Below are 27,293 nucleotides of genomic sequence, written 5' to 3'. Positions count from 1 at the left end.
TTTTCTTACCATTCCCAAAGCAAACATAAATAGTACAAAAGCAGGTTGATTAAGTGGGCTAAATCAGCAGTATTTGGAACAACTTCCTTACGAAAGCCATGGGTTGCCAAAGCTCATCATCATCATTTTGCCTCCTGATTCTTGATCTAGTTGTGCCTTAGGCTACACGTAAACAGGCTTTGAAAGGACAAGCGTATGTCCTGCTTGCTTTGAGTTCACCGGTCCCCTCAGCCCTGGCTGTGACATAGTGGTATCAATCCTACAATTGAGAGGTTCCGTCTGGGGAAGGCTCCCGGGCTGGTTCCTGCTGTCAGCTGACACCATGGGAGGCCCCAGCGTGGACCAGTTCCCAGAAGAGAGCAGGGTGGGCCTGAGGGGCGCTGGGGGGCCCTCGCGCTCCAGTTGCCCATCTGGGGCAGAGCCTCTGCTTCCTGGTTCCCCCAGGGGGCTCGGTGCTTGCGAGGCCCCCGGGGGACCCCCAGGGCGTGCCAGGCGTCTCCGGAAGCAGAGCGGGAGGTTGAGGATGTGACTCCATGGGCAGGCTGGGTGGTGCTGGGGGTGGTTCCTGTGGACAGAGCAGAATGGGGGACAGCTTTAATGCAGCCCGGCCCGAGGCGGCGTCCCTCCCCAGGCTCTTTGCTCACTCCTGCCTGGCCCACGCCCATGGGGAAGGCGCCACGAGGGGAGAACCCGGGTGGGGAGGGTCACCCCGGCTCACAAGGGTCACCATTTTGAGAAATCAGAGCCAGGAGGAAGTGCTTCAGTCTGAGCTAGACCCCCGAGGTCGCTTCATTTATGGGAGGGGGGGCTTGCGATGTTTCGTCTTTGTCCACCCACATATTTGAGCAATAGCTCACTTCATCTCTGAACCTGAGCTAGAAATCTGGCCTCCCTGGGTGGACTCTTCCAACTCGGAGGGGCTGGGGCAGTGGGCACAGCCGCCTGGTGTGAGCCCCGTTTCATCCATCAAAGGGGATCATAATCACCTCGTGGTTTAGCTTCAGGACGGCTGCGGGAGTGCTGCTCTCTAAGCGGGGGACCGTGTTCAAAGGCAGCTAGGGCACTCATGCAGATGACGAGCCTCCAGGAAGGGAGCTCTGAAGCAGAGCCCTGCTCCAAAGGCTGCCAGCCAGAAAGAAATAGCCCGTCCTTTCCTTTTCCTTTTCTTCTTTTACCAGAAGAGCAGCTCCCCAGGGACATTCTCTCCTAACCCTGTGGAGCATCTGTTGGGCCACACCGAGCCTTCCATGCCTCTGACCAGAGCCTAGAGCGCTTGCTCATGGTCCAGAGGCCGGTCACGGTGAGCAGCGTGTAAACTCCCCCTGGAAAGCTGCAGCCCGGAAGGGCAGGTGTATCCACTGGAGCGGGGCTGGGCAGCCCTGAGGACGACATGGTCCCCGCAGTGGGGAACCAGAGAACTGCCCACTGGCAGGTTAACAGACCGCCTGTGCAAACTGTCCCCAGTACTGGGCTTCCCACACGTTACCTCAGAAGGCGGGAAGAGAAAGGTGATTTCACTCGTTTCTCCCCCAGCTCCCCCTTGAGGGTAAAAACCTACAGAAATTCCATGTGAGTTCTAAAAACTGAAGGAAAAGATCAGATATTCTCACTGCTGGACAGCAGACACTCCTGTGTCTGCCAAAGGTAACAGAAGGGACCCTGGGGGTGCTGAGCTGTGGATAAGGGGGGTGTGGAGAAGAAACGGGCCCCTGCGAGGTAGCTCTGTGAACGCCCAGATCACAGGAACTGGCGGTGGGGCCCCCTCCGGTCTCTGGGCTGACCCCGAGGCCCCTTGCCTCGGCCTCTCTGAACAACTCCCACTGGTCTCTGCTGACCCACTGTCCGCACTTACAGTTGCTGTTCAGTGCTGCCATTTGCACATGGTGCCTCAAGGCTGTCAAGCCCAGCCTTCCTCCTGGACCACTCAGATACCTGGGCCCACCTCTTATTGTCCTCAGAGACCTGGACCCATCTCTCATTTCCCCAATTGGAATCTGACCAGCCCCACCTCTTCTGTGGGGCCACGCCGGTCAAGGCATTGGCAAGCCTCAGGATGGACCCTCTTGCCATCCGGTAGCTGCTCCTGGCCCCATCAGCTATGACATGAAGAGAGGGGTGACAGGGTCCCTTGTAGGGATGGTCATTAGGGCAGCAGTGCCTGCAAGGGGCTGATTCAGCTTGAAGGACCATTGGCTGTGATGGGCCAATTGCCTAGTTCAGGAGAATCAACACAGAATGAGCTAAGGCTGGAATGATTATTTGGCTCTTCTAATTTCTACTTCCAGCATAGCCACGAAGGTACACAGTGGGCACTTAATAAGAGGTACTGGCCCCTGATGTCAAGTGAAGGCCTCGTTTTCCTGATAAGCTGGTTGGCAAGATTTAACTGGTGTATGAGGTCATTTTGGCTTTATTTTCCTCAATGGTTTTGTTGAGATTTCATTTACTTACCCTAAACTTTACCCATTTAGAATGTATGATTCCATGGGTTTTCAGTATATTCACAGAGTTGTACAGGCATCACCCTAATTTTAGGACATTTTTGTCTTTCCAAAAAAACCCACTACCCATTAGCCATCACTCCCTGTTCCACAACCCCTGGCAACCACTAATTTACTTCTGTCTCTCTAGATTTGCCTTTCTGGGCATTTCCTATCAATGGAATCTCAAGTGGGGTATTTTATGACTGGTTCTTCCACTTAGTGTTGCATTTTTGGGGTTCATCCAGGTTGTCACAGGTGTCGGTGCTTCATTACTTTATACCCCCCGTATGGCTGATCTTGTACCCCCCGTATAGCTGATCTTATACCCCCATATGGGGTATCGCCCCCTCCATACTGTTCTGTCGCCCACTGTTCAGCCATCGCGTTTCCCCCACCTTCCTCACCTCAGCTGAAGGGAGCCCGACCAGGGCATGTAGAGCAAGATGAGAAACAGAAGCACCACAAAAGCCACCAGGCTCACCCAGAAGGCAATGACGATCAGATCTGTGGAAGGAGAGACACATCTCAGGGTCACATTGATGCCAACCAAGCCAACAGTGAGGGGAGTGCAGAGAAATAGGGCCTGGGGGTGGGGGTTCTCTCTTCCAGCCCCTGGACTCATACCACTGGGAAGATTTCCCCTCAACAACCTTGGGAAGGACCTCAGAAACAAGGGAAGGGGCTTTTTTTCCCAGGATGAGCCACTGGGGCCATTTAGAGGGATTGTCTGTTGAGGGAACAGTGAAGGACATCGTGGGGTGCCCCAGGGGACTGCTTCCTTGGCTTGGCTGGACGAGGAGAGGGAGGGAGGGAGAAGAAAGGGCTATGGGCAGTTCCAGGTAACAGAACCAACTCCTGTCCCCTGTGAGGGGTGCAGCTCCCCACAAGGAGCCTTTGGCCACCAGGCCCATTAGGAGCAGCTCCAGAGATCCCCAGAGTTAGGGACTTAGAAGGAGAATGTGCACTGGACCCTGGAGCCAGAGGGCCCCCTTGGAAAGACAAGGCCCTGGCCTCTCAGGCAGGCCTCATCAGAGGGGAATCACCTGGGGGTGGTGACAGGAAGGCAGGAGCAATTTTGTGGCTAAATTTGTGGCCCGAGGCAGAAGGGGCAAGGAGGGAACGTGGAAGCATGCTCAGCCTCTTAGGGACTCTGGGGAGAACTTGGCAGCTGTCTTTCTCTGGACTCCAGTTCAGGAACATTTGGCAAGTTGCTAAGGGACTGCTGTAATAAGGTTCTTTTTTCTTGGTGGTTGTCTATGGTTGTAGGCACAGAGCATCACAGGGTCTTATGCCAGACAAACAGGTAACCACAGAACAAGATGCCCCAAGCTGGGATATTCTGGACACTCACATGTGTGTTCTGGGAAATGCAAATGAGGCTTCTGAAGGACTAGAATCCAACAAACCTTTATCAACCACCCACCATGACCAGAGAGGATCAAACTAGCATGCCAGAATCTCGACCCAACCCAGCACAAGGCCAGAAGTGATGCAGGAGTTCAGAGGAGGTTGTTGGTGGAGGAGCATTAGAGGTGCAGGGCATCCAGTGCCTCTTCTTCAGGATCACACCCTCCCCAGCCCCACTCCCCAATGCCTACCTAAAAGGAAGTCAACGATGTTCTCATTTCCTGTGCCAAATCAGGATTTCCCAGCACCTCCATCTCCCCCTCACCCCTACTGCTTCTCTATTTCCAGTTCTGGTTTCTGCTCAACATCCTAACCAGGTATGTCCCAGGAGCCTAGCTCTTTGGTCTCCAGGCCCTTTCTGAGCCCTCCCCTGGGTCTCAAGCATCTCTCAGCCCAGAAGGTCCTAGGAGGTTGAGGGCCTAGCAGTTAAGAATGGACCTTGAGCAAAGATGTGGCTTCTACCTTAGCATTATCGCCAAAATAGGATATAAAATAATGAAAAAACCAGAGACAATCAGCAAGATGGTGGCAGAGTAAGGAACTCCTAGAGTCAGCTCATCCTACAGGGCAATTAGAAATCACCCAGAGCTACCTAAAGTACCTGTTTGAGGGCTCCAGGAGGCCAGAAGAGCATCCTGCAACATCCTTGAAAGAATGGCAGGATACTGCCCATCTGCAGAAAAGATTCGTAAGTAGAGTGCTCCATGCCACTGAGGCCGGTTCCTGTCCTCCACTGGTGGCACAAGCCACCTCAGGAGCTATTCCACAGGTGGAATTGGAAGTTCCATTTCCCAAAAATGGGGGAGGAAAAGACAGTTGTGCACCAACTTCAGCTACTGATTAGTAAACTCCACTGGCTAAAGTATAACCCTAAGAACAGCTAATATTTGGACCTGTGCAAGTCAGAAAGAGGCAGGTAGTTGCCATTTGACCCTGTCCCCGGCATGAGGGAAAGGCGGGCTGACTGAAAGGCACAATGATGGTACGGACCAGCTTCTTTCACCCAAATCAGACTGCAGTTCTAGCCTAGGCTTCAGCTCCACATCTAGCAGGGAGGAAGCTTGTGGGCCCTTCACCAGCCTATCTGGGTAACTGCAGGTACATTCAGTTGGCACAGGCTGAATAGTCAGAAGGCTACCAGGGTAGCTGGACCTGCATGGGACCCACATGGCATAGACTGCTGCCCACACCTACAGCTCCATTCCCACCCCAGGCATGGGAGGAAGGGGTGTGAAGCTTCATCAGTCTCTCTGGGCAACTAGAGTCTAGACCTGCATGACTTGGACTATTACACATGACTGTGGGTCTGTCCATACCTCTGCCAAAGGAGAAAGTTGGGAGAAGCTTCATCTTTCCCTTGGGCAATGCAGCCAGCTTGAGCCTCCATAGCTTACAGCACCAACTACATCCTCTGCTCTTACTACACAACCAGCAAGGGAGAAAGGGCAAGAAAGCCTTAAATTAAAGAGAGAAACTGCACCCAGAATAAATACATTTAGTAAGCCAGATGCCAAGACACCAATAAAATTATAATCCATACCAAGAAACAGGAAGATGTGGCCCAGTTAAAGGAACAAGATAAGCCTCCAGATGACATAAAGGAGTTGAGACTACTAATCATAGATGTTCAAACAAATCTCCTTAATAAATTCAATGATATGGCTGAAGAGATTAAGATATTAAAAAGACATTGGATGAGCATAAAAAAAGAATTTAAAACCATACATAGAAAAATAGAAATTCTTATGGGCATGAAAGGCACAATAAATGAAATTAGAAATACACTGAAAGGAAGCAGATGTGGGTCAACTGATAGAGCATCTGTCTACCATATAGAAGGTCCAGGTTTTGAACCCAGGGCCTCCTGGCCTATGTGGTGAGCTGGCCCATGCTCAGTGCTGCTGTGCACAAGGAATGCCATGCCACAAAAGGGTGTTCCCTGTGTAGGGGAGCCCCATGTGCAAGGAGTGCACCCCACAAGGAGAGCTGCCCTGTGCGAAAAAAGCACTACCCACCCAGGAGTGGCACTGCATACATGGAGAGCTGATGCAGCAAGATGATGTAACAAAAAGAGACACAGATTCCCAGTGCTACCAAGAATGCAAGTGGACACAGAAGAACACACAGCAAATGGGCATGAGAGAGCAGACAACAGGGTGGTGGTGGGGGGAAGAGAAATAAAAATTTTTTTTTAATCTTAAAAAAAATACACTGAAAGCATATAATAGCAGATTTGAGGAAGCAGAAGAAAGGATTGGTAAACTTGAAGAAATGACCACTGAAAGCGAACAGATGAAGAAAAGAATGGAAAGAATTGAACAAGGTCTCAGGGAACTAAATGGCAGCAAGAGATGTGCAAACATATGTGTCATGGGTGTCCCAGATGGAGAAGAGAAGAGAAAGGGGGCAGAAGGAATATTTGAAGAAATAATGGTAGAAAATTTCCCAACCCTATTGAAGGACATGGATATCCATGTCCAAGAAGCATAAAATACTCCCATCTGTATAAATCCAAATAGACCAACTCTAAGACACATACTAATCAGAATGTCAAATGCCAAAGACAAAGAGAATTCTGAGAGCAGCAAGAGAAAAGCAATGCAAGGCATAAAAGGGATACCCAATAGGATTAAGTGCCAATTTCTCATCAGAAACCATGGAGGCAAGAAGACAGTGGTATGATACATTTAAGATACTGCAAGAGAAAAACTTCCAGCCAAGAATCTTATATCCAGCAAGATTGTCTTTCAGAAATGAGGGTAAGTTTAGAATAGTCACAGATAAATAGAAACTGAGAGAGTTTGTAACCAAGAGACCAGCTTTGCAGGAAATACTAAAGAGTGTGCTACAGTCTGAAAAGTAAAGACAAGAGAGAGAGGCTTGGAAGAGAGTCTAGAAATGAAGATTATATCAGTATAAGTAACTAAAAGTGTGAAAAGAATGGTGAAAATAAAATATGACAGATAAATCTCAAAGGTCAAAATGGGCAAAATAAGAACTGCCTTTATAGTAATAACATTGAATGTTAATGGATTAAATTCCCCAAACAAAAGACACAGACTGGCAGAATAGATAAGAAAATATGACCCACCTATATGCTGTCTGCAAGAGGCTCACCTTAGACCCAAATATAACAATAACTTGAAAATGAAAGGCTGAAAAATATATTCCATGCATTCAGTAATAAAAACAAAAAAGCCAGAATACCTATACTTAATATTAGATGAAATAAACTTTAAAAGACACTAGTAATGTGCAGTCTGAGGAGGAAGTCAGAAAAATTCCATTTACAATAGCGACTAAAAGAATCAAATATTTAGGAATTAACTTTACCAACCATGTAAAGCACATGTATTCAGAAAACTATAATGCCTTGTTAAAAGAAGTCAAAAAAGACCTAAATAATTTGAAGAACATTCCATGCTCACAGATTGGAGGACTAACCATCATTAAATGTCAGTCCTACCCAAATTGACATACAAATTCATTGGAATCCCAATAAAATTTCTACCAGCATTTTTAAAATAAATGGAAAACATGATTATCAAATTTATTTGGAAGAGTAAGGTGTCCCAAATAGCCAGAAACATCTAAAAAAGGAAAAGTGAGGTTGGAGGACCCTCACTTCTGGACTTTAAATCATATTGCCTAGCTACAGTGGTAAAAACGGCATTGCTCTGGCATAACCACAGACACATAGACCAATGGATCTGAATTAATGGTTAAGAAATAGACCCTTACATCTATGGTCAAGTGATATTTGACAAGCCTGTCAAACCCACCCAGCTAGGGAAGAACAGTCCATTCAACAAATGGTTATCCATAACCAAAAGAAGGAAAGAGGACCCCCTATCTCACACCTTATCCAAAAGTTAACTCAAAATGGATCAAAAACCTAAATATAAATGCAAGAACCATAAAGCTACTAGAAGAAAATGTAGGAAAATATCCCAAAGACCTGGTGGTATGTGGTGGATACTTAAAGGAGATAAGAGGAGGACTGAGATGGACTACTGATGTTTATGTAGAAGTTTTAATTAACTTTATTTTAAAAGTGTGGAAATGTATAGAGTCAATGGTAATGCATTATAGTGAGTAACAGCTGATCTATAAACTGGAATGTGACTGAAAAAGGTAGTCTAGGGATGTAAATGCCAATTGAAGAAAGTCAGAGAATAATCTAGGGATTGAATAACCCAATAAACCCAGAGGTGGATGAGAATTGTGGTTGATGGTACAGATGCAAGCGTGTCCTCTGTGAGCTAGAGCAGATATACATCACTATTGCAGGGTGGTGGGAATGTGGAGAAGCATGGGAAAAATACAACTGGAGTGATCTATGGACTGTGGTTGACAGTAATACTATAATATTCATGCATCTAAACCAAAGATGTACTATAGTTAGTCAAAAGATGTTGATGATATTCTTTCATTATTTGTAACAAATGTCTCACAAAAATGCAAGGTGTTGTTAGTGGGTTGATGTATGGGACCCCTGTATAATGTTGTGCATGCTTTATAAGTTCACAACTTTTACTATACACTTATTGTTTATGTATGTTCATATATAAATGATAATAATAATAATAATAATAATGGGGTGAGTTGGGGGGAAAACATACCAAATGTAAGATACTTTGGTTGATAGTAATATTTTGAGGATGCTCTTTAATCATTAGATAAAAATGTTTCACAACAATGCAAGGTACTGTTGGTAGGGTGAGGTATGATGTTCCTGTATGATGTTATATATGCTCATTTTGTAAGTTCACAACTATTATCCTACCCTGATTGCTTAGGTATGTTTATGAATATGATAAACTTCGATAAACTAAAAAAAAATTAAAACCAGGGCACCATGAGCGCCCAGTCTTTTGTGAAACTACAGCAACCCATGTTTACACTCCAGAGAGGACAGCACAGCAAGGAGAGGAGCCAACATGGTTCTGATCAGTGGTATCCTAGAGCATTTAACTGTTGAAGGGGAAAGCCTGGGCTCCTGGGAAATGCAAAATGAGGTCATTACTGTCTGTTCTAAGCTTAAAGGCTTTTGAAAGAAATATCTGATTTCTTTAACATTACCTACTCCATTAAACACTGTTCCCCAGAGAGTCACAGTTTATTTTGCAAACCTCAAAGTGAAAAAGTGCATCTGCTTTCAGAAAATTTGAGTTTGGGACCTAGAAATTTTGGAATTTAACTTCTTGGGCTACATTTTTTTTATTTTATAAGGGTATTTTAGATTTCTGCAGACAGTAATGATCTTTTTCCTTCGTAAAAGTAATGTAGGATTTAAAGTCCTGAGTTCCTTGATAAGTTCTGTCCAGGCCACTGTGACAGTTTGAAGTTGGATGGACCCCAGAAAGCCATGTTCTTAAAGTTAATCCATTCCTGTAGGTTGTAAATCTATTGTAGGTGGGAACTTTTGATTAGGTTACTTTACTTAGAGCATGGCCTGGGGTGGGCCTTGATCCTCTTACTGGAGTCCTTTAGAAATGGGATGAACACAGAAAGCGAGAACCATGGAAGCAAGACGCTGAAGGCAAGGAAGATTGGAGGAGAAGGGAGAGCCCAGCAGATGCTGCCATGTGCCTTGTCACATGACACAGGAGTCCAGGATCGCCAGCAGCTGGCCTTCAGGGAAAAGTATTGCCTGATGATGGCTTGATTAGGACATTTTCTCAGCCTCAAAGCTGTAAGCTTGTAACATATTAAATCCTCATTGTAAAAGCCAACCCACTTTTGGTATATTGCTTTTGGCAGCCTAGAAGATTAAAACAGCCTCAAGGCAGGGGTTCTTAACTTTTTTTGTTCCACAGAACCTTTTGCCAGTCAGGTGAAAACCACAAACCCCTTACTAAGGCCACACTGTACCGTGTATTATTTAATAAACATATCACACCTGCACCAACACATCCCCACAAGAATAATGGTGTTTTTTCTTTTAATTTTCAATTCAAGCTCAAGGACCCCCTGAAATCTTTCCATGGACCCCTTGGGGGTCAATGGACCCTCAGTTAAGAACCCCTGCTCTAAGAAAATATCTTCAAAAACTTAGTAACTGGCACCCCTTCCCCCCTGGCTACATTTGTCAGCTTCAGTCCTCAGTCCTTATGCCTAGATAATAAGCAAGAAATGAGATGATACCTTTCACAGAATCCAGGTGTCATGAGATGAGTGAAATTTAAATTTTGTCAGCCCAAAAAGGCCGTCAACAGTCACTAGCCGTTTCCTGCACTAAACTCTTCTTTATCATATTCTGTTGAAAAAGGCATCCAGGGAATAAGGGAACTCATTCCTCTTCCTGCTGAAAGTTCAGCCTAAGTGCTTGGAGAGAACAGTTTGTTCCAAGGGCAAGAACTGTCATTCCCTGGTGTTGGAAATGTTTCATTTGCGAGCTTGTTTTTACAACAACAATACCAGGCTGAGTTGATAGTAAAACTCTGTCCAACCATAGAAAACTTAACTTTCCTTTCTCCTTTCTTTTGCTTTCTTTTCCTTCCCATTACTTCCTTTCCTTTCCTTCCCGCTCCCCTCCTTCCCTCCCTCCCTCCCTTTCTTCCTTTCAGGGGTCTACTCCTTTGAAAGGAAAGAAAATAGACATCCACAGAGGATTGACAAGAAGAGGTACTGGATGACGTGCTGGACTTCACTTTGTGTTGGGGAATTCTTACCTGAAATGGTTCTCAGAGTTGACAAATTCATCCAATCAAGATGTTTTGCACTCATAGTAGGCACTTTTGTTGCTACAAACAAACATTTGTACAAGCATTTGGGTCCCAGGCCTTATATAAAATCAACTTCAAGATGTTTCCTTTATTGAGGGATAACAACATGGCTAAGAGGCTGGTCCCTAGAGGTGGATGGTTTTGAGTTCAGATCCTGACTTGGCCATTTCCTAACTGCAATATTGAGAAATTGGGGATTTTACCCCTCTAATTCTGTTTCCTCATCTGTGAAATGGATATGATCATGCCTGTTATATAATTTATTAGGATTAAATAAAATAATATATGCAATGTGCATAGCCCTGTTCCTTGCTCAGTGACTGTGAAATGATTTATACATAGAACTAAATTAGTATTTCTGTTAAAACGGTTTGTGGAAAGTGATAATCACTACATTCTTCAAGCTCAACAAGATATAAGACGTGAATAAAGGTAATTGTGGAATGGACCGCTAGTTGCCAATACCAATGTCTGCTCTCAAGTGCTTCCTTACTAACAGAACCAACCCCTTTTATCTGAGCACATGGCTCCCTGGGATACAGACTACATTTCCCAGTCTCCCTTTCACCCAGGAATGGCCATGTGATGAGGTTCTAGCCAATGAGATGCAAGTAGAATGGTTACACAACAGCTTTCAGTTTTCCTCCAGAGACTGCTGGACTGATTCTCCTATCCCTTCTTATCTCCTTACTCCATCTGCTCCCCAGAACTTGGGCGTGATGGCTAGAACATGGCTCAGAACGTGAGAATGAGGGACGTAACCCGAGATGGCAGAACAATGGGCTCGAAGGAAGTTGGGTTCTTGAGGATTTAATAGAAAAGATTTCCCATTGCAGCCCTGCAGACCTTTACATGAGAAACAAATGAACTTCTTTTTCATTCAAGCTAATGTCCTTTTGGTGCTCTGTTAACTGAAATCAATTTTCTATCAGTAACAAAACTGATTTTTTCAATGAGCATGCCAAAATTTAAAATCCAAATGAATGTCAATTTTCGACATAATCATCCTTTAACCACCAGAGTCAGAAAAGTTTTCCAGAAATGCATCTATTACTCAAAGATTTTAAGAATTCCTCTTTGGGGATTACCTTCAAAAACTAATTTGTGAGTACTCATGTACAACATACACACACACATAGATCAATTTTGTGACTTTTTAAGACGATATTTCACTTTTGATGCCCAGATGGTATCAATCAGCTTAATCATCCATTTCATACATCCAACTTGTTTCAGGGTGATTCTTAACTATTTCTGAAAAGCAAAGCCATCCTCAAAAGACACACATAGTCGGCCACTATGGATGTTTCACAGAATGTGCCATGGTCATGAAATAAGTTCCAAGAGAAGAGTTCCAAGAAGTTTTGGAACAATAACAGAACCATCCAAGAGTCACACCTCCCTCCCAGGGCTGCCTTGATGGGAAATGTGTTCCGAGCTAAACATTCTGGTATCTTTATTTAAAAATCACTTTCACTGCTCATGTCACGCACATGGGACTGGCCCTTTGCTGAAGCATTAGAACTTAGAGTTAAAAGTTGTGATCTGAAATTACTCTGTATAAAGGAAAGAGTTAACAGGTGAATCTCTTGTTCATTCTGCACATCAAATTCTCTATATTGTGTTCAGAAGAGATTAGAGGGAAGCGGATGTGGCTCAACTGATAGAGTGTCAGCCTACCATATAGGAAGTCAAGGGTTTGGTATGCAGGGCCTCCTGACCTGTTGAGCTGGCCCACATGCAGTGCTGCTGCGCTCAAGGAGTGCCCTGCCACACAGGAGTGTCCCTCGCATAAGGGAGCCCCACGCACAAGGAGTGCACCCCACAAGGAGAGCTGCCCCACGTGAGAAAAGCACAGCCCACCCAGGAGTGGCACCGCACACATGGAGAGCTGACGCAGCAAGATGACGCTGCAAAAAAAGAGAGACACAGATTCTGGTGCCTCTGACAAGAATGCAAGTGGACACAGAAGAACACACAGCAAACGGACACAGAGAGCAGACAAAGGGAAGCGGGGAGGAAGGGGAGAGAAAGAAATAAAAATTTAAAATCTAAAAAAGAAGAGATTACAGGTGAGTTGTGTGCTTTTTGCTTTTGTGCTCCTCACTCTCTGAGCAGCAGACAAACAGATTGCTTTATTATAGAAGCTGCCAGCAGCAGCGCAGCAGCAGAAGTCAATACCCACTATGACAAATTCTTCCTAACCCATAATCAAAGGCAAGAAGACATATTGACCCAAGGAGTAAATAATGATGCCATTTAGCCGAGCACCACTCAAGGGAAATCAATCCATCTTGCTGTCCCTGGAAGCACTCATTAGAACAGTATCTGGAGACTCATCGAGGTAGAATCATCTGTTTCCACAATATGGTGAGAATACGGGATGGGTTTTCTTCTAAGCCTAGCCTCTGAAAAATGGACCAAGATTGAACAAACATATTATTGGACAATTTGGGCTGGGCCTTAGGAAACAAATTTGCATTTTCCACCTTCTTCACAGTGCTGGGAAGGTTCTTAGCCCTTCCATGAAGCGGAAGCCACGTCAGAAAATCACCAGGGTCAAAGCTTGTGAAGTGTCTGTAACAAAATCGCACTAGATTTTGAGCCATCCTTGGTAAAAGGCAACTGCAGCCTTCAGCTCACCACTGATTGTTCCACATAAAAACAATTATAGATTCCTAGACATTTGCAAATAATCTGCCCAACCATAACATCACGTATTCCAGAGTATGGCATAAATGCTAACATTGTAAAATCCTTCCTGCTTACTAGGTTAACATGAATGAGCACTGGGTATTTTTTTTTCCCCCCTATTTTGTCATTATTTCTATTTTGCCTCCCCTAGTAGCCTGACCTGCCACATTTCAACCCCTGCCCCAGGTGACCTTCTACTGAGAGCTGAGAAAGAGCTTGGCTTTTTTTTTTTGTCCCCACCCTGAAGCATTCCTGGCCTCGCCCAGGCATTTCCAGAATTTTTCTGTCCTGGATACGCACGGCTACCGAGAGAGGGCCAGGAACTGGGACGTGAGGCCCTTCAGTGTGTTTGCCTGTGACGGAGACCCAACACGGGAACTGGCACGATGAGAGAAAGCTGGATTTGTCGGCACAGAAGACAGCAAGAGGGGCTGCCTGCCTTCTGCATTGGGGCTCCTGTCCACCCTCACCTGACCTTACCTGAGTTTCCTGTGGCTGCTGTATCAAAGCGCCACAAGCCCTGTGGCTTAAAGCCACAGGAATTTAGGGTCTTATGGCTTGACGGGGTCAGAAGTCCAAAACCCACGTGCCATTAGGGCCGTGCTCTTCTGAAACTTGTAGGATGGGCTCCTTCCTGCCTCTTCTAGGCTCTGGTGGCTGCCATTCTCCCTGGCGTTGCTTGGCTTTGCAGATGAACCCTCTGCCTTCTGCATCATCCCTGAGCCTGCTCCCCAGCGCCTGTCTGTGTTCAAATTTCCTCCTCCTATAAGGCCACCAGTCATTGGATTATGGCCCACCCTAATTCGGTTTGGCCACATCTTCAAGACCCGCTTTTCTAAATAAGGTCACATTCCCAGAGCATGTCTTTTTGGGAGAGACAATTCAGCCCGTAGTATTACCCCACCTTAGAAGCTGTGTAACAGAGTTTATATCCTGGAGAGCACCTGACACCACCTCTGCTGATAATTACAGAAAAAAAAGAGTGACGCAGTGTTAAAGGTAGTGCAGAATGTGGGCGAACCGAGATTTCTGGTTTTGCACATTTTTAGGTTTCGTTAGGTAAACTTATTTGAATTCAAATACTGAGAAAAAACATAGGCCAGATGTCTTCACTTGACCATGGGGGAAGAAAATTTTCTATCCCCAAGGCCATTGTTTATAATAGAAAATCCAGGAAACATCCTATGCATTTGGAGCTTAAAATGTCCAGAACACCATGTAGCTATTGGGAAAGACTTTTGGTGGAAGAATATTTAATGACTCAGAAAAGCAAAATATCGTTGTCAATAAAAGCGGAGTACAAAACAGCTGACCCATGCTTAAGAAAATCTTGGGAGCGAGAGCCTCAGCAGTCCCTGTCAGCAGAGTAGAAAGTTCCATCAGCCTGAAGCCGGTGAGGGCTGCCAAACCGAGTGGCTTAAAACCTCAGGAAATGCTTGTCTCACAGTTCTGGAAGTCTAAAATCCAGGGGTCAGCAGGACTGCGCTCCCTCTGAACCCTGGAGGAGAGAATCCTCCATTGCCTCTTCCAGCTTCTGATGGTTGCCAGCTCTCCCGGCATCCCTTGGCTTGCGGCCACAGCACTTCCGTCTCTGCCTCCTCCGTCTTCAGAGGCCTTCGCCAGCATCTGCCTGTAGTATCTTCTCTTTTCACAAGGGCACCAGTGATGTTGGATTAAGGACAGTCCCTTCTAAATGTAACTCACGCCATCTGCAATGACCCTATTCCCAAAGGAGGCCACATTCTGAGGTGCTGGATACAGGGACCTCACCCCATCTTCTTCTTTGGGTATACAAGTCAACCCCTAATGGGAACCTTGTGCAAGGGTGCTCACTGCTTAGAGAGGTGGTGGGTGCCCTACAGAGCCAGTCCAGGTGGGCCTGACCTCTGGGACTAGGACCCTGGGAGGGGTCCTATGTGGCTGGCAGGAGAAAAGGAGCCAGGTTGGTTCTGTCTGGGCTGGAGGAGACAAAGCTGAGGGCAGTGCCAGTGCAGCATGGCCTCCCTGCCCCCACGCCTCTACCTCTCTCTTGCTCCAACCCAAGTCTGGTCACAAGGCAGGGTGGGGCAGGTGGCTGGGGAGGCAAGGCGCTGCAGAGCAGCCCACCTGCCCCCAGCTGGGGAGAGAGGACGTTCTACTTCCAGATTCATTTCACAGGATTGGACATTTTCTTTGGTAACTAAAGTGACTGGAAGATACTGTTTCAATTTGAGTGAGCATAGAAGCAAATCAGGCCTGCTCAGAGTTTCACCCAGGAAAAGAACCATCACAAGTAGGTTTGTGATCGCTGTCACAAGAAAAAGGAAATCTGTGTTGATTGCACTGCATGAATCTTACTTTTTATTTTTTAGGAGATACCGGGAATTGAACCCATCACCTAGTACATGGGAAGCAGGTGCTCAGCCACTGAGCTACATGCGCTCCCCAAACCCTGCTCTTTCAATGTACAGGTACCAGGTATTTATACAACAAAGATGGAAGGATATTGCATCACAGCAGGACACAGAAACCCGATAGTAGGTTAAATGGGGGGGGGGGGGGAGTTTAAGATACACTATGTGGAGAAAGTGGCCATGGTAGTTGCTGAGGACAGGGAGAGGGAAGAAGGGAAGAAGAGATGAGATGTGGGGGCATTTTCGGGAGAGTTGGAGTTGTCCTAAAGGATACTGCAGGGACAGATCCTGGGCATTACATACCCTGCCATAACCCACTGAATGGACTGGGGGACAGTGTAAACTACAATGTAACCTATTATCCATGTGGTACAGCAGTGCTCCAAAATGTATTCCCCAAATGCAATGAAAGAGGTTGTTGTGAAAGGAGTGGGATGGGGGGTGTGGGGGGTATATGGGAACCTCTTGTATTTTTTTAATGCAACATTGTGTTGATCTATGTATCTTCAAGAAATACAATTTTTAAAAATGATGGTGGGGGTGGGGAGTGGGGTATATGGGAACCTCTTATGTTTTTTAATGTAACGTTTTGTGTAATCTATTAACTTAAAAAATATATAATTAAAAAAAGAAAAGAAAATGAGAAAAAAAAACAAAAACCAAAAAAGGTACAGTATGATTAACTGTGATAAAAAGAGTAACTCCAGGATGTACGGCCACCCTGTGGTGTCTGTCCTAGGGCCAAGGAAGAGGACCCAGGAAGGACAAATTTGGGTTGCAGACCTGCTGGAGATGTGACTCAGCCACCGGCCAGCAGAGAAGTTGGCCGGTTTAGCCAGGCAGGAGCTGGTCAGGAGCCGCTGGGCCAAGAGTTAGGCAGGCACCTTTCCGCCTGCAGGTGGGGGGCGTCGGGGCAGGGCCCTGGCGGGGGCTGGCAGAGACAGCAGCCCCTCCGTGTGGCCCCCGGGCCATGGGCTGCTGTGCGCAGGCCACGAAGGGGCTTTGTCTCCACGTCGAGCGGACTGCGGAAGGGTCCTCACGAGGCCGCGGTGGCACGGGGGCCCCGAGGGGCCGTGTCCTGGCCCGGGCCCCCGATGGCCTCGCGCCCGCCCGCTCGGCAGGCGCACCTCCCCGGCCTCTCCCGGCAGAGCCCGGGCCTGGGGAAGCGTAAGGCCGCTCTCGCTTTGAAAGGAGACGGGCGTGAAGGAACCCCATCATTTCTCCCAGAGCCTACGTCGAAGGTGCGTCCGGAACGGAGAGGAAATAAATCGACGACAGACGCAGAGAAGCGTCCTGAAAGTTAATGGGTGCAGGCGCCGCCTACTGCACCTCATTTGTTAATTCATTCATTCCCTCCAGGAAGACTGTGGAGTGCCCGCCACGTGGCCGGCCTGAGCAGGGCGGACAAAGCTTCCTGCTCGGCTGGGTCATGCGTTCTGGGGGGAGGGGGACTGCCCACGAATCACTCCAAGTGTCCTGGGAGGAGCCCTGGAATTTACATTCGGAGATGGGAATTGAAGTCCCAGCCCTGCCAGTAGCCGGCTGGGCCCCCATGGCCAAGGCATTTAGTGTCCCTGGCCCGGCACCCCCACCCTCGCCCCCTGCCATGTGCTTCTATTCCTGAATCCATAACCCCAGGGCACACTCAGTCGTTTATGCCTCTCTCTCCTTTATGCACTGTAAACTTCCAATGTAGGAATCTTTTCCGACATTGTATTTCCAGCCCCAGCAGTTAACCCATTTTCCTGCCCTGGTGGCACCCATCTCCTCCAGCCCCTCGATTGATATTTTTACGAGAGGGATATTTTTAGCAAACAAATGGGACCTTGTCTTTCCTCACAGCTAACAGGAAAATTGCTGAGGGGCTCGGTTAGAATCTGGCCCCCAGGTGGTCTGTGGCTCATCCTCTCACTCTTTCTAGAAGCGTCTTCCATGTCACTCTTCCCACAGGAAGCCCCATGTTGCTGTCCCCGAAGTGCTTCCTTTAGATTGAGGAGTACAGCCGGTCACTCCTTCCTGCCCTTTGCTATCCTTGTGTGTATCAGACAAATTCCCGTTTATTCTTCCAGACTCGGCTTAGCAGCATCTTCCCTGTGACGACTCCTTTAGCCCCCTGGGAACTCCCCTTTTCCCAGACCTCCTACTTCTCCTTCTCTGTGCTCCACGTGCAACTTTTGCCAACCCCTGGCATAATATCATTGATGGAATAACAGCTTACTAATCATCAGTGTCTCCCACCTGATGGACAGTTGAGAATAAACATGGAGCAAACAACTTGGTCTCTTCATCACGGCAGTGTCATCCACAAAAAGAACCTGTTCTAGACTAAAAGAGATACAAGAGCTATAACAACCAGATGCAGGAATCGACATGGATAAAAGTAGCTCTTCAGTACATTTTGGGGAAAGTAGAGAAAGTTCAGTATGCACTGGGTATTAGAAGATACTAAGAAATGAGTACAGGAATTTTTAGGTGTTCTAATGCTAGGTAGGCTGTGTAGCAAAATGCTTTTATTTGTTAAATTTCATAATGAAGTATTTGGTGGAGGAATACCACGAAGGCTGTAATCTACTTGGATATACATCATCATAAAATAGATACTGTGATAAAACGGTCCTTGAAAAAAGCCTAGGTCATGGGCTTAGTCTTTTTGCCCTTGTGTCTCCAGATGCAGCACAATGCCTGGCCTAACAGGCACTTAAGGAATTGTAGTGGTTGAACTGAATGTGAGCATGGCAGTTTGAGATTGTGTGATTCCTAGAAAATCATGCTCTTGAAACTGGTCCATTCCTATGAATATAAACCTATTGTAGGAGAATAGATCACTTCAGTAAGGCGTGGCCCAGGGTAGGTCTTAATCCTCTCACAGGAGTCCTTTATAAAAAATGAATCCCTTATAAATGATGAGGCTGCAGAGACACACAGGAGCTCAGAATGGAACCCCCAGATGGAGAAGACAGAAGCTGAAACCCCAGAGCCCAGAGGAGAAGGCAGAGTCCAGCAGATGCTGCCATGTGCCTTCTCATTTGAAAAAGGAGATCAGAATTGCCCACAGCCAGTCTTCAGGGGAAAAAGCTTCACCAGAGGCCTTGATATGGACATTTTTCTCAGCCTCAGCACCGTCAGCATATACATCAATAAATTCCCATTGTAAAAGCCAACCCATTTCTGGTATTGCTTTCAGCAGCTTCTAGCAAATTAAAACAGTGAGCAAAGGCAAGAAGAAAGGAAGGAGTCTGGTATGTTTCTGGTACAGTGAGGATGTGGGTCTCATTGGGAAGAAGGAAAATCTAAATCCCACAGGACCAAATTTAGGAGGGACTACAGAAAGGAACTGAGGGGAAGCAGATTTGGCTCAACTGATGGAGCATCTGCCTACCTCATGGGAGGGCCAAGGTTCAAACCCAGGGCCTCCTTGACCCGTGTGGAGCTGGCCCATGCGCAATGCTGATGTGCGCAAGGAGTGCCGTGCCACGCAGGGGTGTCCCCTGCGTAGGAGAGCCCCACGTGCAAGGAGTGTGCCCTGTAAGGAGAGCTGCCCTGTGAGAAAAAAGTGCAGCCTGCCCAGGAGTGGCACTGCACACACGGAGAGCTGACGTAAGATATCGCAACAAAAAGAGACACATATTTCTGGTAATGCTGATAAGAATCCTGGTGCCACCTAAAGAGAAGGCAGGCAGATACAGAAGAACACACAGCAAATGGACACAGAAAGCAGAGAACAAGCACAAAAACACGAGATGGGGGGGCAGATAAATCTTTAAAAAAAAAAGGAATGTTATAGATAGAGAGACAGAAACAGGAGAGCAGCCATATACAGCAGGAGAAGCATAGAGTGATTGAGAGGTGATGAGCTTTGTTTGTTTTTTGTTTTTTTATTATTATTGGAATAACAAAAATGCTATAATAATAAGTGAAGTGGTGAATGCACAACTATGTGACTATACCAAACACCAATGATTATACTTTGTATGGATTTATGCTTTATTAATATGTATCAATAAAATCGACTTGTTAAAAAAAAGAAGTAAAGGAACTGCTACCCAAAAATATCCCACTGACTCCCTACCCCCAGGAAACCAATATCCTGAAATTGATGTGTGCAATTATACCTTGCTACATATGCATGTCTCTTTTAACAATACATGTGGATTGTGTTTAAAAATTAATATTTATTATGCAATTATCATGAATTCATTTATAATTTTAGATGTAATTATAACTAATATAGTGATAATTAATAATTAATATGAGCTCTACTGAATGTGTAAATTTAGAACTTGCTTTCTTCCTTCATTACAGTTTAGAGATTTATCCATATTGGCATAGGTGGAAGATCTGGTTCATGCATTATAATCATGGTGTGTTATTGGTATCACATATATATATATGTGCCTTCTCATATATATAGCTTTGTTTGTTTTTTGTTTTTTTATTATTATTGGAATAACAAAAATGCTATAATAATAAGTGAAGTGGTGAATGCACAACTATGTGACTATACCAAACACCAATGATTATACTTTGTATGGATTTATGCTTTATTAATATGTATCAATAAAATCGACTTGTTAAAAAAAAGAAGTAAAGGAACTGCTACCCAAAAATATCCCACTGACTCCCTACCCCCAGGAAACCAATATCCTGAAATTGATGTGTGCAATTATACCTTGCTACATATGCATGTCTCTTTTAACAATACATGTGGATTGTGTATTCATATATATATATTCATACATACAACCACAATTTATTTATCCTATCTCCCGTGGATGGGTACTAGGTTGTTTTCAATTTTGGTCTATCACAAGCTGTGCTGCAGGGAGCATGTCTCCTTACGGACAGTTTCTCCAGGTGGATTCTGGGAAGGGGGACTGCTGAATTATGCCTTGTGATCATTTTTAGCTTTTCTAGTCCTTGCCAAGTTGCTCTCCAAAACATTGGCCCCAGTTTTCATTCCCATCAGCAGCATTTGACAGTTCTAGTTTCCCTACATTCTTTCCAACACTCTGAATATCAATCTTTTTATTTTTGGCTAATCTGATGGGTGTGAAGTTGTATCTCATTCTTTTCCAATGCATTTCTTTGATTACTTGTGAAGTTGAACATTTTCTCATATTCACTGGACATTTGATGTTCCTCTTGGATGAACTTCTTTTCATATTCTCTGTCCAAATTTCTAATTTTTCTTGTTGATTGGTAGGTTGTGTTTGAGTGTATTGCATGGTTTCCCTTTTAGGAGAAAAAAGATATTTCCAGTGGTTTCCAACCACTTTGTTGTGACTCGGATGTTCCCCTCCTGCCTCAGAGCCTTTGCCCTTTCTGATCCTGCTGCCTGGAATGCTCTTTCCTTGAGACATGGTCAAGGCTTGGTCTCTCCGTCATTCACTTCTTCAAGGCCACCTTGGAGAGGCCTCTGCTGACCACCCTAATGAAGGTGGCAATTCTCCCCTGGAGGTCTCTTTCTAGCCTCCCCTCGTGTTTTATTTTTTTCTGGAGCACACATTGCCATCTGACATTTTTCTTGCTTATGGTGAATTAAATACTACCCCAAACTTCTGAAATTGCTTCCATTGAAAAATAGGTTCCAGTTCCCTTCCTATAGAATCTGGGCTGGCCTTAGTGACACTGGTGATGGATAGAATGTAGCAAGCAGAAAAGATGTTCTGGGGATCTTGAGGCTAGCTTCCACCTGTGTATCTAGGAACACCCACGATTGGGGCATTCTCTTTCATGAAGCCTTCATGATGAGATGAAGTCTAGGCAGCACTTTGGAAAGGCCCATGTAGAGAGGAACTGAGGCCCCCAGCCTAGAGCCCCAATTGAACTCCCAGCTGGACTGCCAGCCATGAGCAATAGCCACCTAGCTATCCAATCCTAATGAGCTATAGGCAACTTCATCTGACTGCAATTGCATATGTGACCCCCTGTGCCCTACTGGGCCCTTCCAAATCTTGACCCACATAATCATGAGCAAAAGAAAATGTTGTTGCCCTTGAGTTTTGGGATGGTGTGACACAGCAACAGATAACCAGAACATTGTTTATTTTTTATTAATAGAATGTAATCCTCGTGAGTATAGAAAGAAGAGAGCAGCTGAGTCAGGAAAGAAATGAACCCCAGGGAGAGAGTCGAGACTTATGCCAGCCTACAGGTGAGATCAGAAGAAGCTGGGACCACTTCCCTTAAGAGGAAAGAAGGAAAGCTGAACCCTCACAGACATCACCTGCCATCTTGCTTCAACATGTGGCCAATGTTGAAGTGAGAAAGTACTTCTTATGGTACCTTGAGTTGGACTCCTTAGGGCCTTGTGACTGTAAGCTTCTATGCCAAGTAAATACCCTTTATAAAATCCCACAGAGTTCTGGTACCCTGCCTCAGAACCCCTTCAGGATGGCTAATACAGTCACCATTGTTGAGAACGTGGCATTGGAAGCCCAACTTGATCCCTTCCCAGCCTTGGGTCTTTGATCAAATGGCTCCTCTAACCCATCTAAGTTTGGTTTTCTTTCTCCAGTGAGGATGAGAAAAACACCTGCTTCACAGAGTTGATGTCAGGGTTAAACAATAGGATATGCAAAGTGTTTAGTGCTACACCCTCAGTCCAGAGGATCTGCTCTTACTAGTATTGGTTTTAAAACTGTAGGAAATCCACAGGGTCAGGGACTCGGGAATTACACATTTTCATGACCTTGGCTTTAGGAGCTGACTCTTCCTGCATCCACCTGAGTAACATGGTGGTAGTAAGAACCCCATCCTTTCTTTGATAAAGGGGGACCTTCTACAAGCTGACAGGCCTGACCCAAGGGCTGGAATGCAAGTGTATTGTTAGTGCCAATGAAAGGTTGATGAGCTCTAAGGCCTCCTCTCGGTGCATAAAGGCAAGGTCTTCTCCCTCAGACCAGGAGGTCTGCTTTCTGTTATTATTCATGGAAACTCAAGGCCACCTCCCCTCAGGGGGAGGTCAGAAAGAAGCCAGGGATGGGAGAGGAAGGCTTGGCATGTATGAGAGTGTGGGAGTGGGTGCAGTCTATTTTCACGTGTGTATGCTGTAATGGAGTATACATTGTGCGTGTATGATATGTAGGTGATATGTGTTTGTGTATGTTGTATGTGTGATGATGCATATATGAGTGTGTGTATGTGATGTGGTGTGTGTGTGTGCAGAATGTGTGTTGGTATGTGCCTGTGAGTGTAGGGTGGTGTGACAGTTTGACATTATTTATGAATTCCAAAATAGATATGGATTATGTTTGTAAACTGGTCTGTTTCTCTGGGCATATTAGATTGTATTAAATTCCAGAGATTTTACTTTTACTTGAATAAATTATGATTGGGGCTATGATTCCACCTTGTCAGTAGGACATTTACTGGATTAAGTTAAAGTTAGGGCTTTGATTAAACCACAGACAAAATGACACAGCAGAGGAGAGAGTCTGAGTTTTGATGCTGGAGCCCCAGGAAGTAAATGCACAGGAGAAGAACACAGAGGAACAGAGACAGCTCTGCAGACACAGCAGAGGCCCTGGGAAGAGAGATGAGCCTAACTGCCTACAGCTGCAGCTGAGCCCAGACAGAAACGAGCCCCAGGAGAGAGATGAGACTTATCTCAGCCCACAGCCAAGATGGGAAGAAGCTGGGACCATGGAGCCTTACGAAGAAGAAGGCTGAACCCACGCAGGAATGGCCCGCCATCTTGCTTAACATGTGGCAAATGACCTAGGGTGAGAAAGTTCCTCTTATAATACCTTGAGTTGGACTCTTCTACCCCAAATAAATATACCCTTTATAAAAGCCAACAAATTTCTGGTACTTTGCATCAGCACCCCCTTGGCTGACTGATACAGGTAGGGTGGTATGGAATTTGTGTGTGGGGGTGTGGGTTTGGTACATTTGTATGTGTGAGTGCTGTGGTGGAGTGTGGAGTGTGTGTGTGGTGTGTATAATAGATGTGTACATGATGTATATATAAGTGTGTATATGTGGCATGGTGTGTGTGTAGTATGTGTGTTGGTGTGCATGTGTGATTGTGTGGTGTGGTGGTGTAGAGGTTGTATGTGAGTATGTACGATGAGTGCGATGTGTGTATGGTGTGTGTGGGGTGTGTGGGATGGGTGTGTGGAGGTATGCCTATGTGTATATATTTGTGGGTGCCTGGTGTGTCGTGTGTGTGTGAATGATGCGTATGAGATTCCAATGGCCTTCCAAAGTCAAATGGTGTGCGTATGTGTTTTCATTACTCCTCATGTTCTTATTAACTTTAATTGTTCTGTCTCCCTTCTCCCTCGAAATGAAAACCACTGCAGGAAATTTCTTCCTGAGTGCTCTTGAACTTCCCTGGGGCAACGCCCACACGGGCCCAGGGCTTACTGTGCGCCGGACGTTCTGGCAGCACTTTCTGTACTAAGTCGCTCCATCCTCGCAGCAGTCTGCGGGTAGGTCTTGTGGTCATCCCCCATCTACGAAGGAGGAAACCGAGGCACCGAGAAGCTACACAGCTCAGCCAGGTTCCCACAACTGGTAAGTGGCAGAGCTGAGATGCAGATCCCACTAGACTCGCTCCAGGGCACGCGCCCCTTGATGCAGCTGCTGCTTCCCTGCTAGTCTCCTAGGCAACCTGGACAGCTACTATCCGGGGTTCAAACACCCAGGTTGGGCAGGGGGAGTGAGGATTTTTATTTAGTCCCAAACTTCTTTTTCTGAAAAAATTGAAATAAGTTCAGATAAATCTTGAAGACTATGAGCTATCTGGATACACATGGAATGAAGCAGGCTGGGAAGGAGCTCCTCTCTAGGATGACACCTTTGTGTTCCAAGGGCCAGAGACTGGCCACTCCCTGTGAGTGTCTCAGACCCTGGCTTCTTGGATGTCTGGGGGCCCCGGCGACTGGCCTTTCCCTGCCACATTTCTTCATAAACATTGTCTTTATTGGGTTTGGGAGTTTGGGGAGGTGGGAGCTGTGAAGTTCCTTCTTGCACCCCATTTCTTTGCTAAAGAGGCGGTAAGCTCCCAATTCTGGCTCATGAATGCAAGAAAAAACTACTCTTCAAACTCACACAACTAAGAGAACATCAACCTCTTTTCCCCAAAATGGAAGTCATTTGTGGGTTAGGAGGGCAGAAGGCTGAGACGGTGGGTTCAAAGAGTCAAAAGGTGTAAACAGCCTCCTCACTCAAAAAGGCAGGGAAAAGTTTTGGAGTCCAGGCCCTAAGCCATCAAAATGTCTGGCACACACAAGCATGGGAGTATCTGAAGCTGACCTAGAATTTTTTTTCCTCAAGATTTATTATTTATTTATTTCTCTCCCCTCCCCTCCTCCACCCTGGTTGTCCACTCTCTGTGTCCATTTGCTGTGTGTTCTTCCATGTCTGCTTGTATTCTTGTCAGCAGCACTGGGAATCTGTGTCTCTTTTTGTTGCATTATCTTGCTGCATCAGCTCTCCGTGTGTGTGGCTCCACTCCTGGGCAGGCTGCACTTTTTTTACGCAGGGAAACTCTCCTTGCGGGGTGCCCTCCTTGTGTGTGGGGTTTTCCTATGCAGGGGACACCCCTGCATGGCATGGCACTGCTTGCACGCATCAGCACTCTGCATGGGCCAGCTTATCACATGGGTCAGGAGGCCCTGGGTTTGAACCCTGGACCTCCCATATGGTAGGCGGATGCTCTATTAGTCGAGCCAAATCTGCTTCCCCTGACCTAGAATTTTAATTTATGTAAGCTGAAAAAGGCTTTCCTGAATGCAAATCACATTTTGTCCATATCAGTCCAGAATTTTTATCCTAAAGTTCTAAATTTTTGACAATATACATAAATTTCAACCTTGCTACTTTCTCCCCTTTATTCTGTTTCTTTCTTATTATGAGTTGTATGTGAAAGAATCTACCTTTTAATTTTACAATTATACACCCTACATCAGCAAACACACACCAAATCTATGATTCCCACAAAACTTTACTACTGTTCTGGGCACATAGTAAGTCCTCAGCAAACATGGACGGGTGCCTGCATTTGACTTTTGGAAGTTGTAAATGACATTGGAAATAGGGGTGCTATCTAACGAGAGCTTCTCAGTGCTTGTACCCAAGGCTTTTGCAGGATTCTGGTTTGCTCTATTCAATAATAGCCTCCAAATGTATTTCCCTTTTGAGCTGCTGTATAGCAGACTATCTTTCTTTTCATATGAAAAGCAACCAGTTCTTTCTAGTGACTGCATTTACCTTTTTAAAAAAACTTCTTATTGTGTTAACATACACTCAAAATGTCCCATTTTGACCAATTTCAAGTGTACAATTCCGTGGTATTACTTACAATCACAACTGTGTGCTACTGTCACCAGTATCTACTACCCCAACTTTTTCATCAACTCAAACAGAAACTCTGTACCCATCAAATAATAACTTCCCCTTCCCTTTCAGCCCCCTCCCCCAGTAACCTATAATTTGCTATCTGTCTCTATGGCATTTTCTTATTCTAGGTGTTTCACATAAGTGAGAGCATATAATATTTGTCTTTTTGTGTCTGGCTTATTCTACTCAACATGATGTTGTCAAGGTTCATCCATGTTGTAGCATACATTTGCATACATTGGAACTTCATTCCTTTCGATGGCTGAATAATATTCCTGCTCTTAACTTTTTGACAGATATACTATGTGATTAAAATAAGTGAAATACACAAGCCAACCCCCTAATTCTTATGGAATAGCAGAAGATGACTTTCGAATACCCAGTACTCAGGATATTGGTTTTGGTTTTGGTGCCCATTTTCTCAGCTATTTTGTTTTCTTGACTCAGTAGTTGGAATGATAAAAGAAGATTGTCCACGAAGTACCAAGTTACAGGAGGCCGAAGAGACAAAGAGTGGGAGGAGAGATGAGCAAAAGGATGTTAACTAATTTGTCCTGCTTTGAGTTTTCTGAGACTATGAAGATGAAATATCTATTGGTATTTTAATAGATATTATTCAAGTCACCCTTCTTAGGGCGTGCTTGAGATGACCTTCTCAAAAATCTGCATAGAGATGATAGAAAATGTGACATCTACAGCTTAAAGAAACCTATCCAGCTTGTGCATCAAGAAATCCATTTGAAAAGAACATTCTGGTTCAGAATCATCTTAGGAGGTTCATTCCAAACTTATTACAGAGGGTAAGAGATACCATTTACAACCCTGTTAATTTGTATCTGTGTAAGCACTGCTCACACTCTTGCTTACCCAGGGCATCTATTGGAGTTAGTGAGTGAATGGGGAAAAATCCTCGGATGCCCCTGTCACTTGGGTCAACCCCAGCCTCTGCCTGGCTGGCTTCCCCAGTTCAGGACTTACGTTTGTTGGCTTTCAGCTTCTTCTCGTCCACAGGCATGAGGTCCAAGTAGTCCAGGTAGTATTCGTAGCTGTAGTAGGGGGTGGAGGTGTTGGTCCTGTTGGCCATCTCTGCAGCGCTGGGAGGGGACCGCAGAGCCAGTGGACTGGAATCTGGGCTGGGCTCCGAGACCTCAAGAAGGAGACGGCTTAACTGATTACGGTCAGAATCATCCAAGTGTGTCTGTGGGTCTCCAGGCTCAAAGTCTCTACTATCAGAGCTGTTT

At 45.6% G+C, this 27,293-nt stretch overlaps 1 protein-coding gene across 1 annotated transcript; it reads right to left on the bottom strand.

The window, feature by feature from the left end:
• Nucleotides 1-45: 45 nt before the first annotated feature.
• Nucleotides 46-27,293, bottom strand: MRAP (melanocortin 2 receptor accessory protein). The gene is made up of 3 exons (XM_058296160.2): nt 27,031-27,293; nt 2,888-2,987; nt 46-565 (listed from the first exon to the last, which is right to left on the bottom strand). Exons 1-3 carry the CDS (start codon nt 27,134-27,136, stop codon nt 163-165), a joined length of 609 nt encoding a protein of 202 aa, XP_058152143.1. The 5' UTR covers nt 27,137-27,293; the 3' UTR covers nt 46-162.

This window comes from Dasypus novemcinctus, chromosome 4, assembly GCF_030445035.2.
Source record: "Dasypus novemcinctus isolate mDasNov1 chromosome 4, mDasNov1.1.hap2, whole genome shotgun sequence".
NCBI classification, from domain to species: Eukaryota; Metazoa; Chordata; class Mammalia; order Cingulata; family Dasypodidae; genus Dasypus; species Dasypus novemcinctus.
This window is presented reverse-complemented; position numbering and strand designations above follow the sequence as displayed.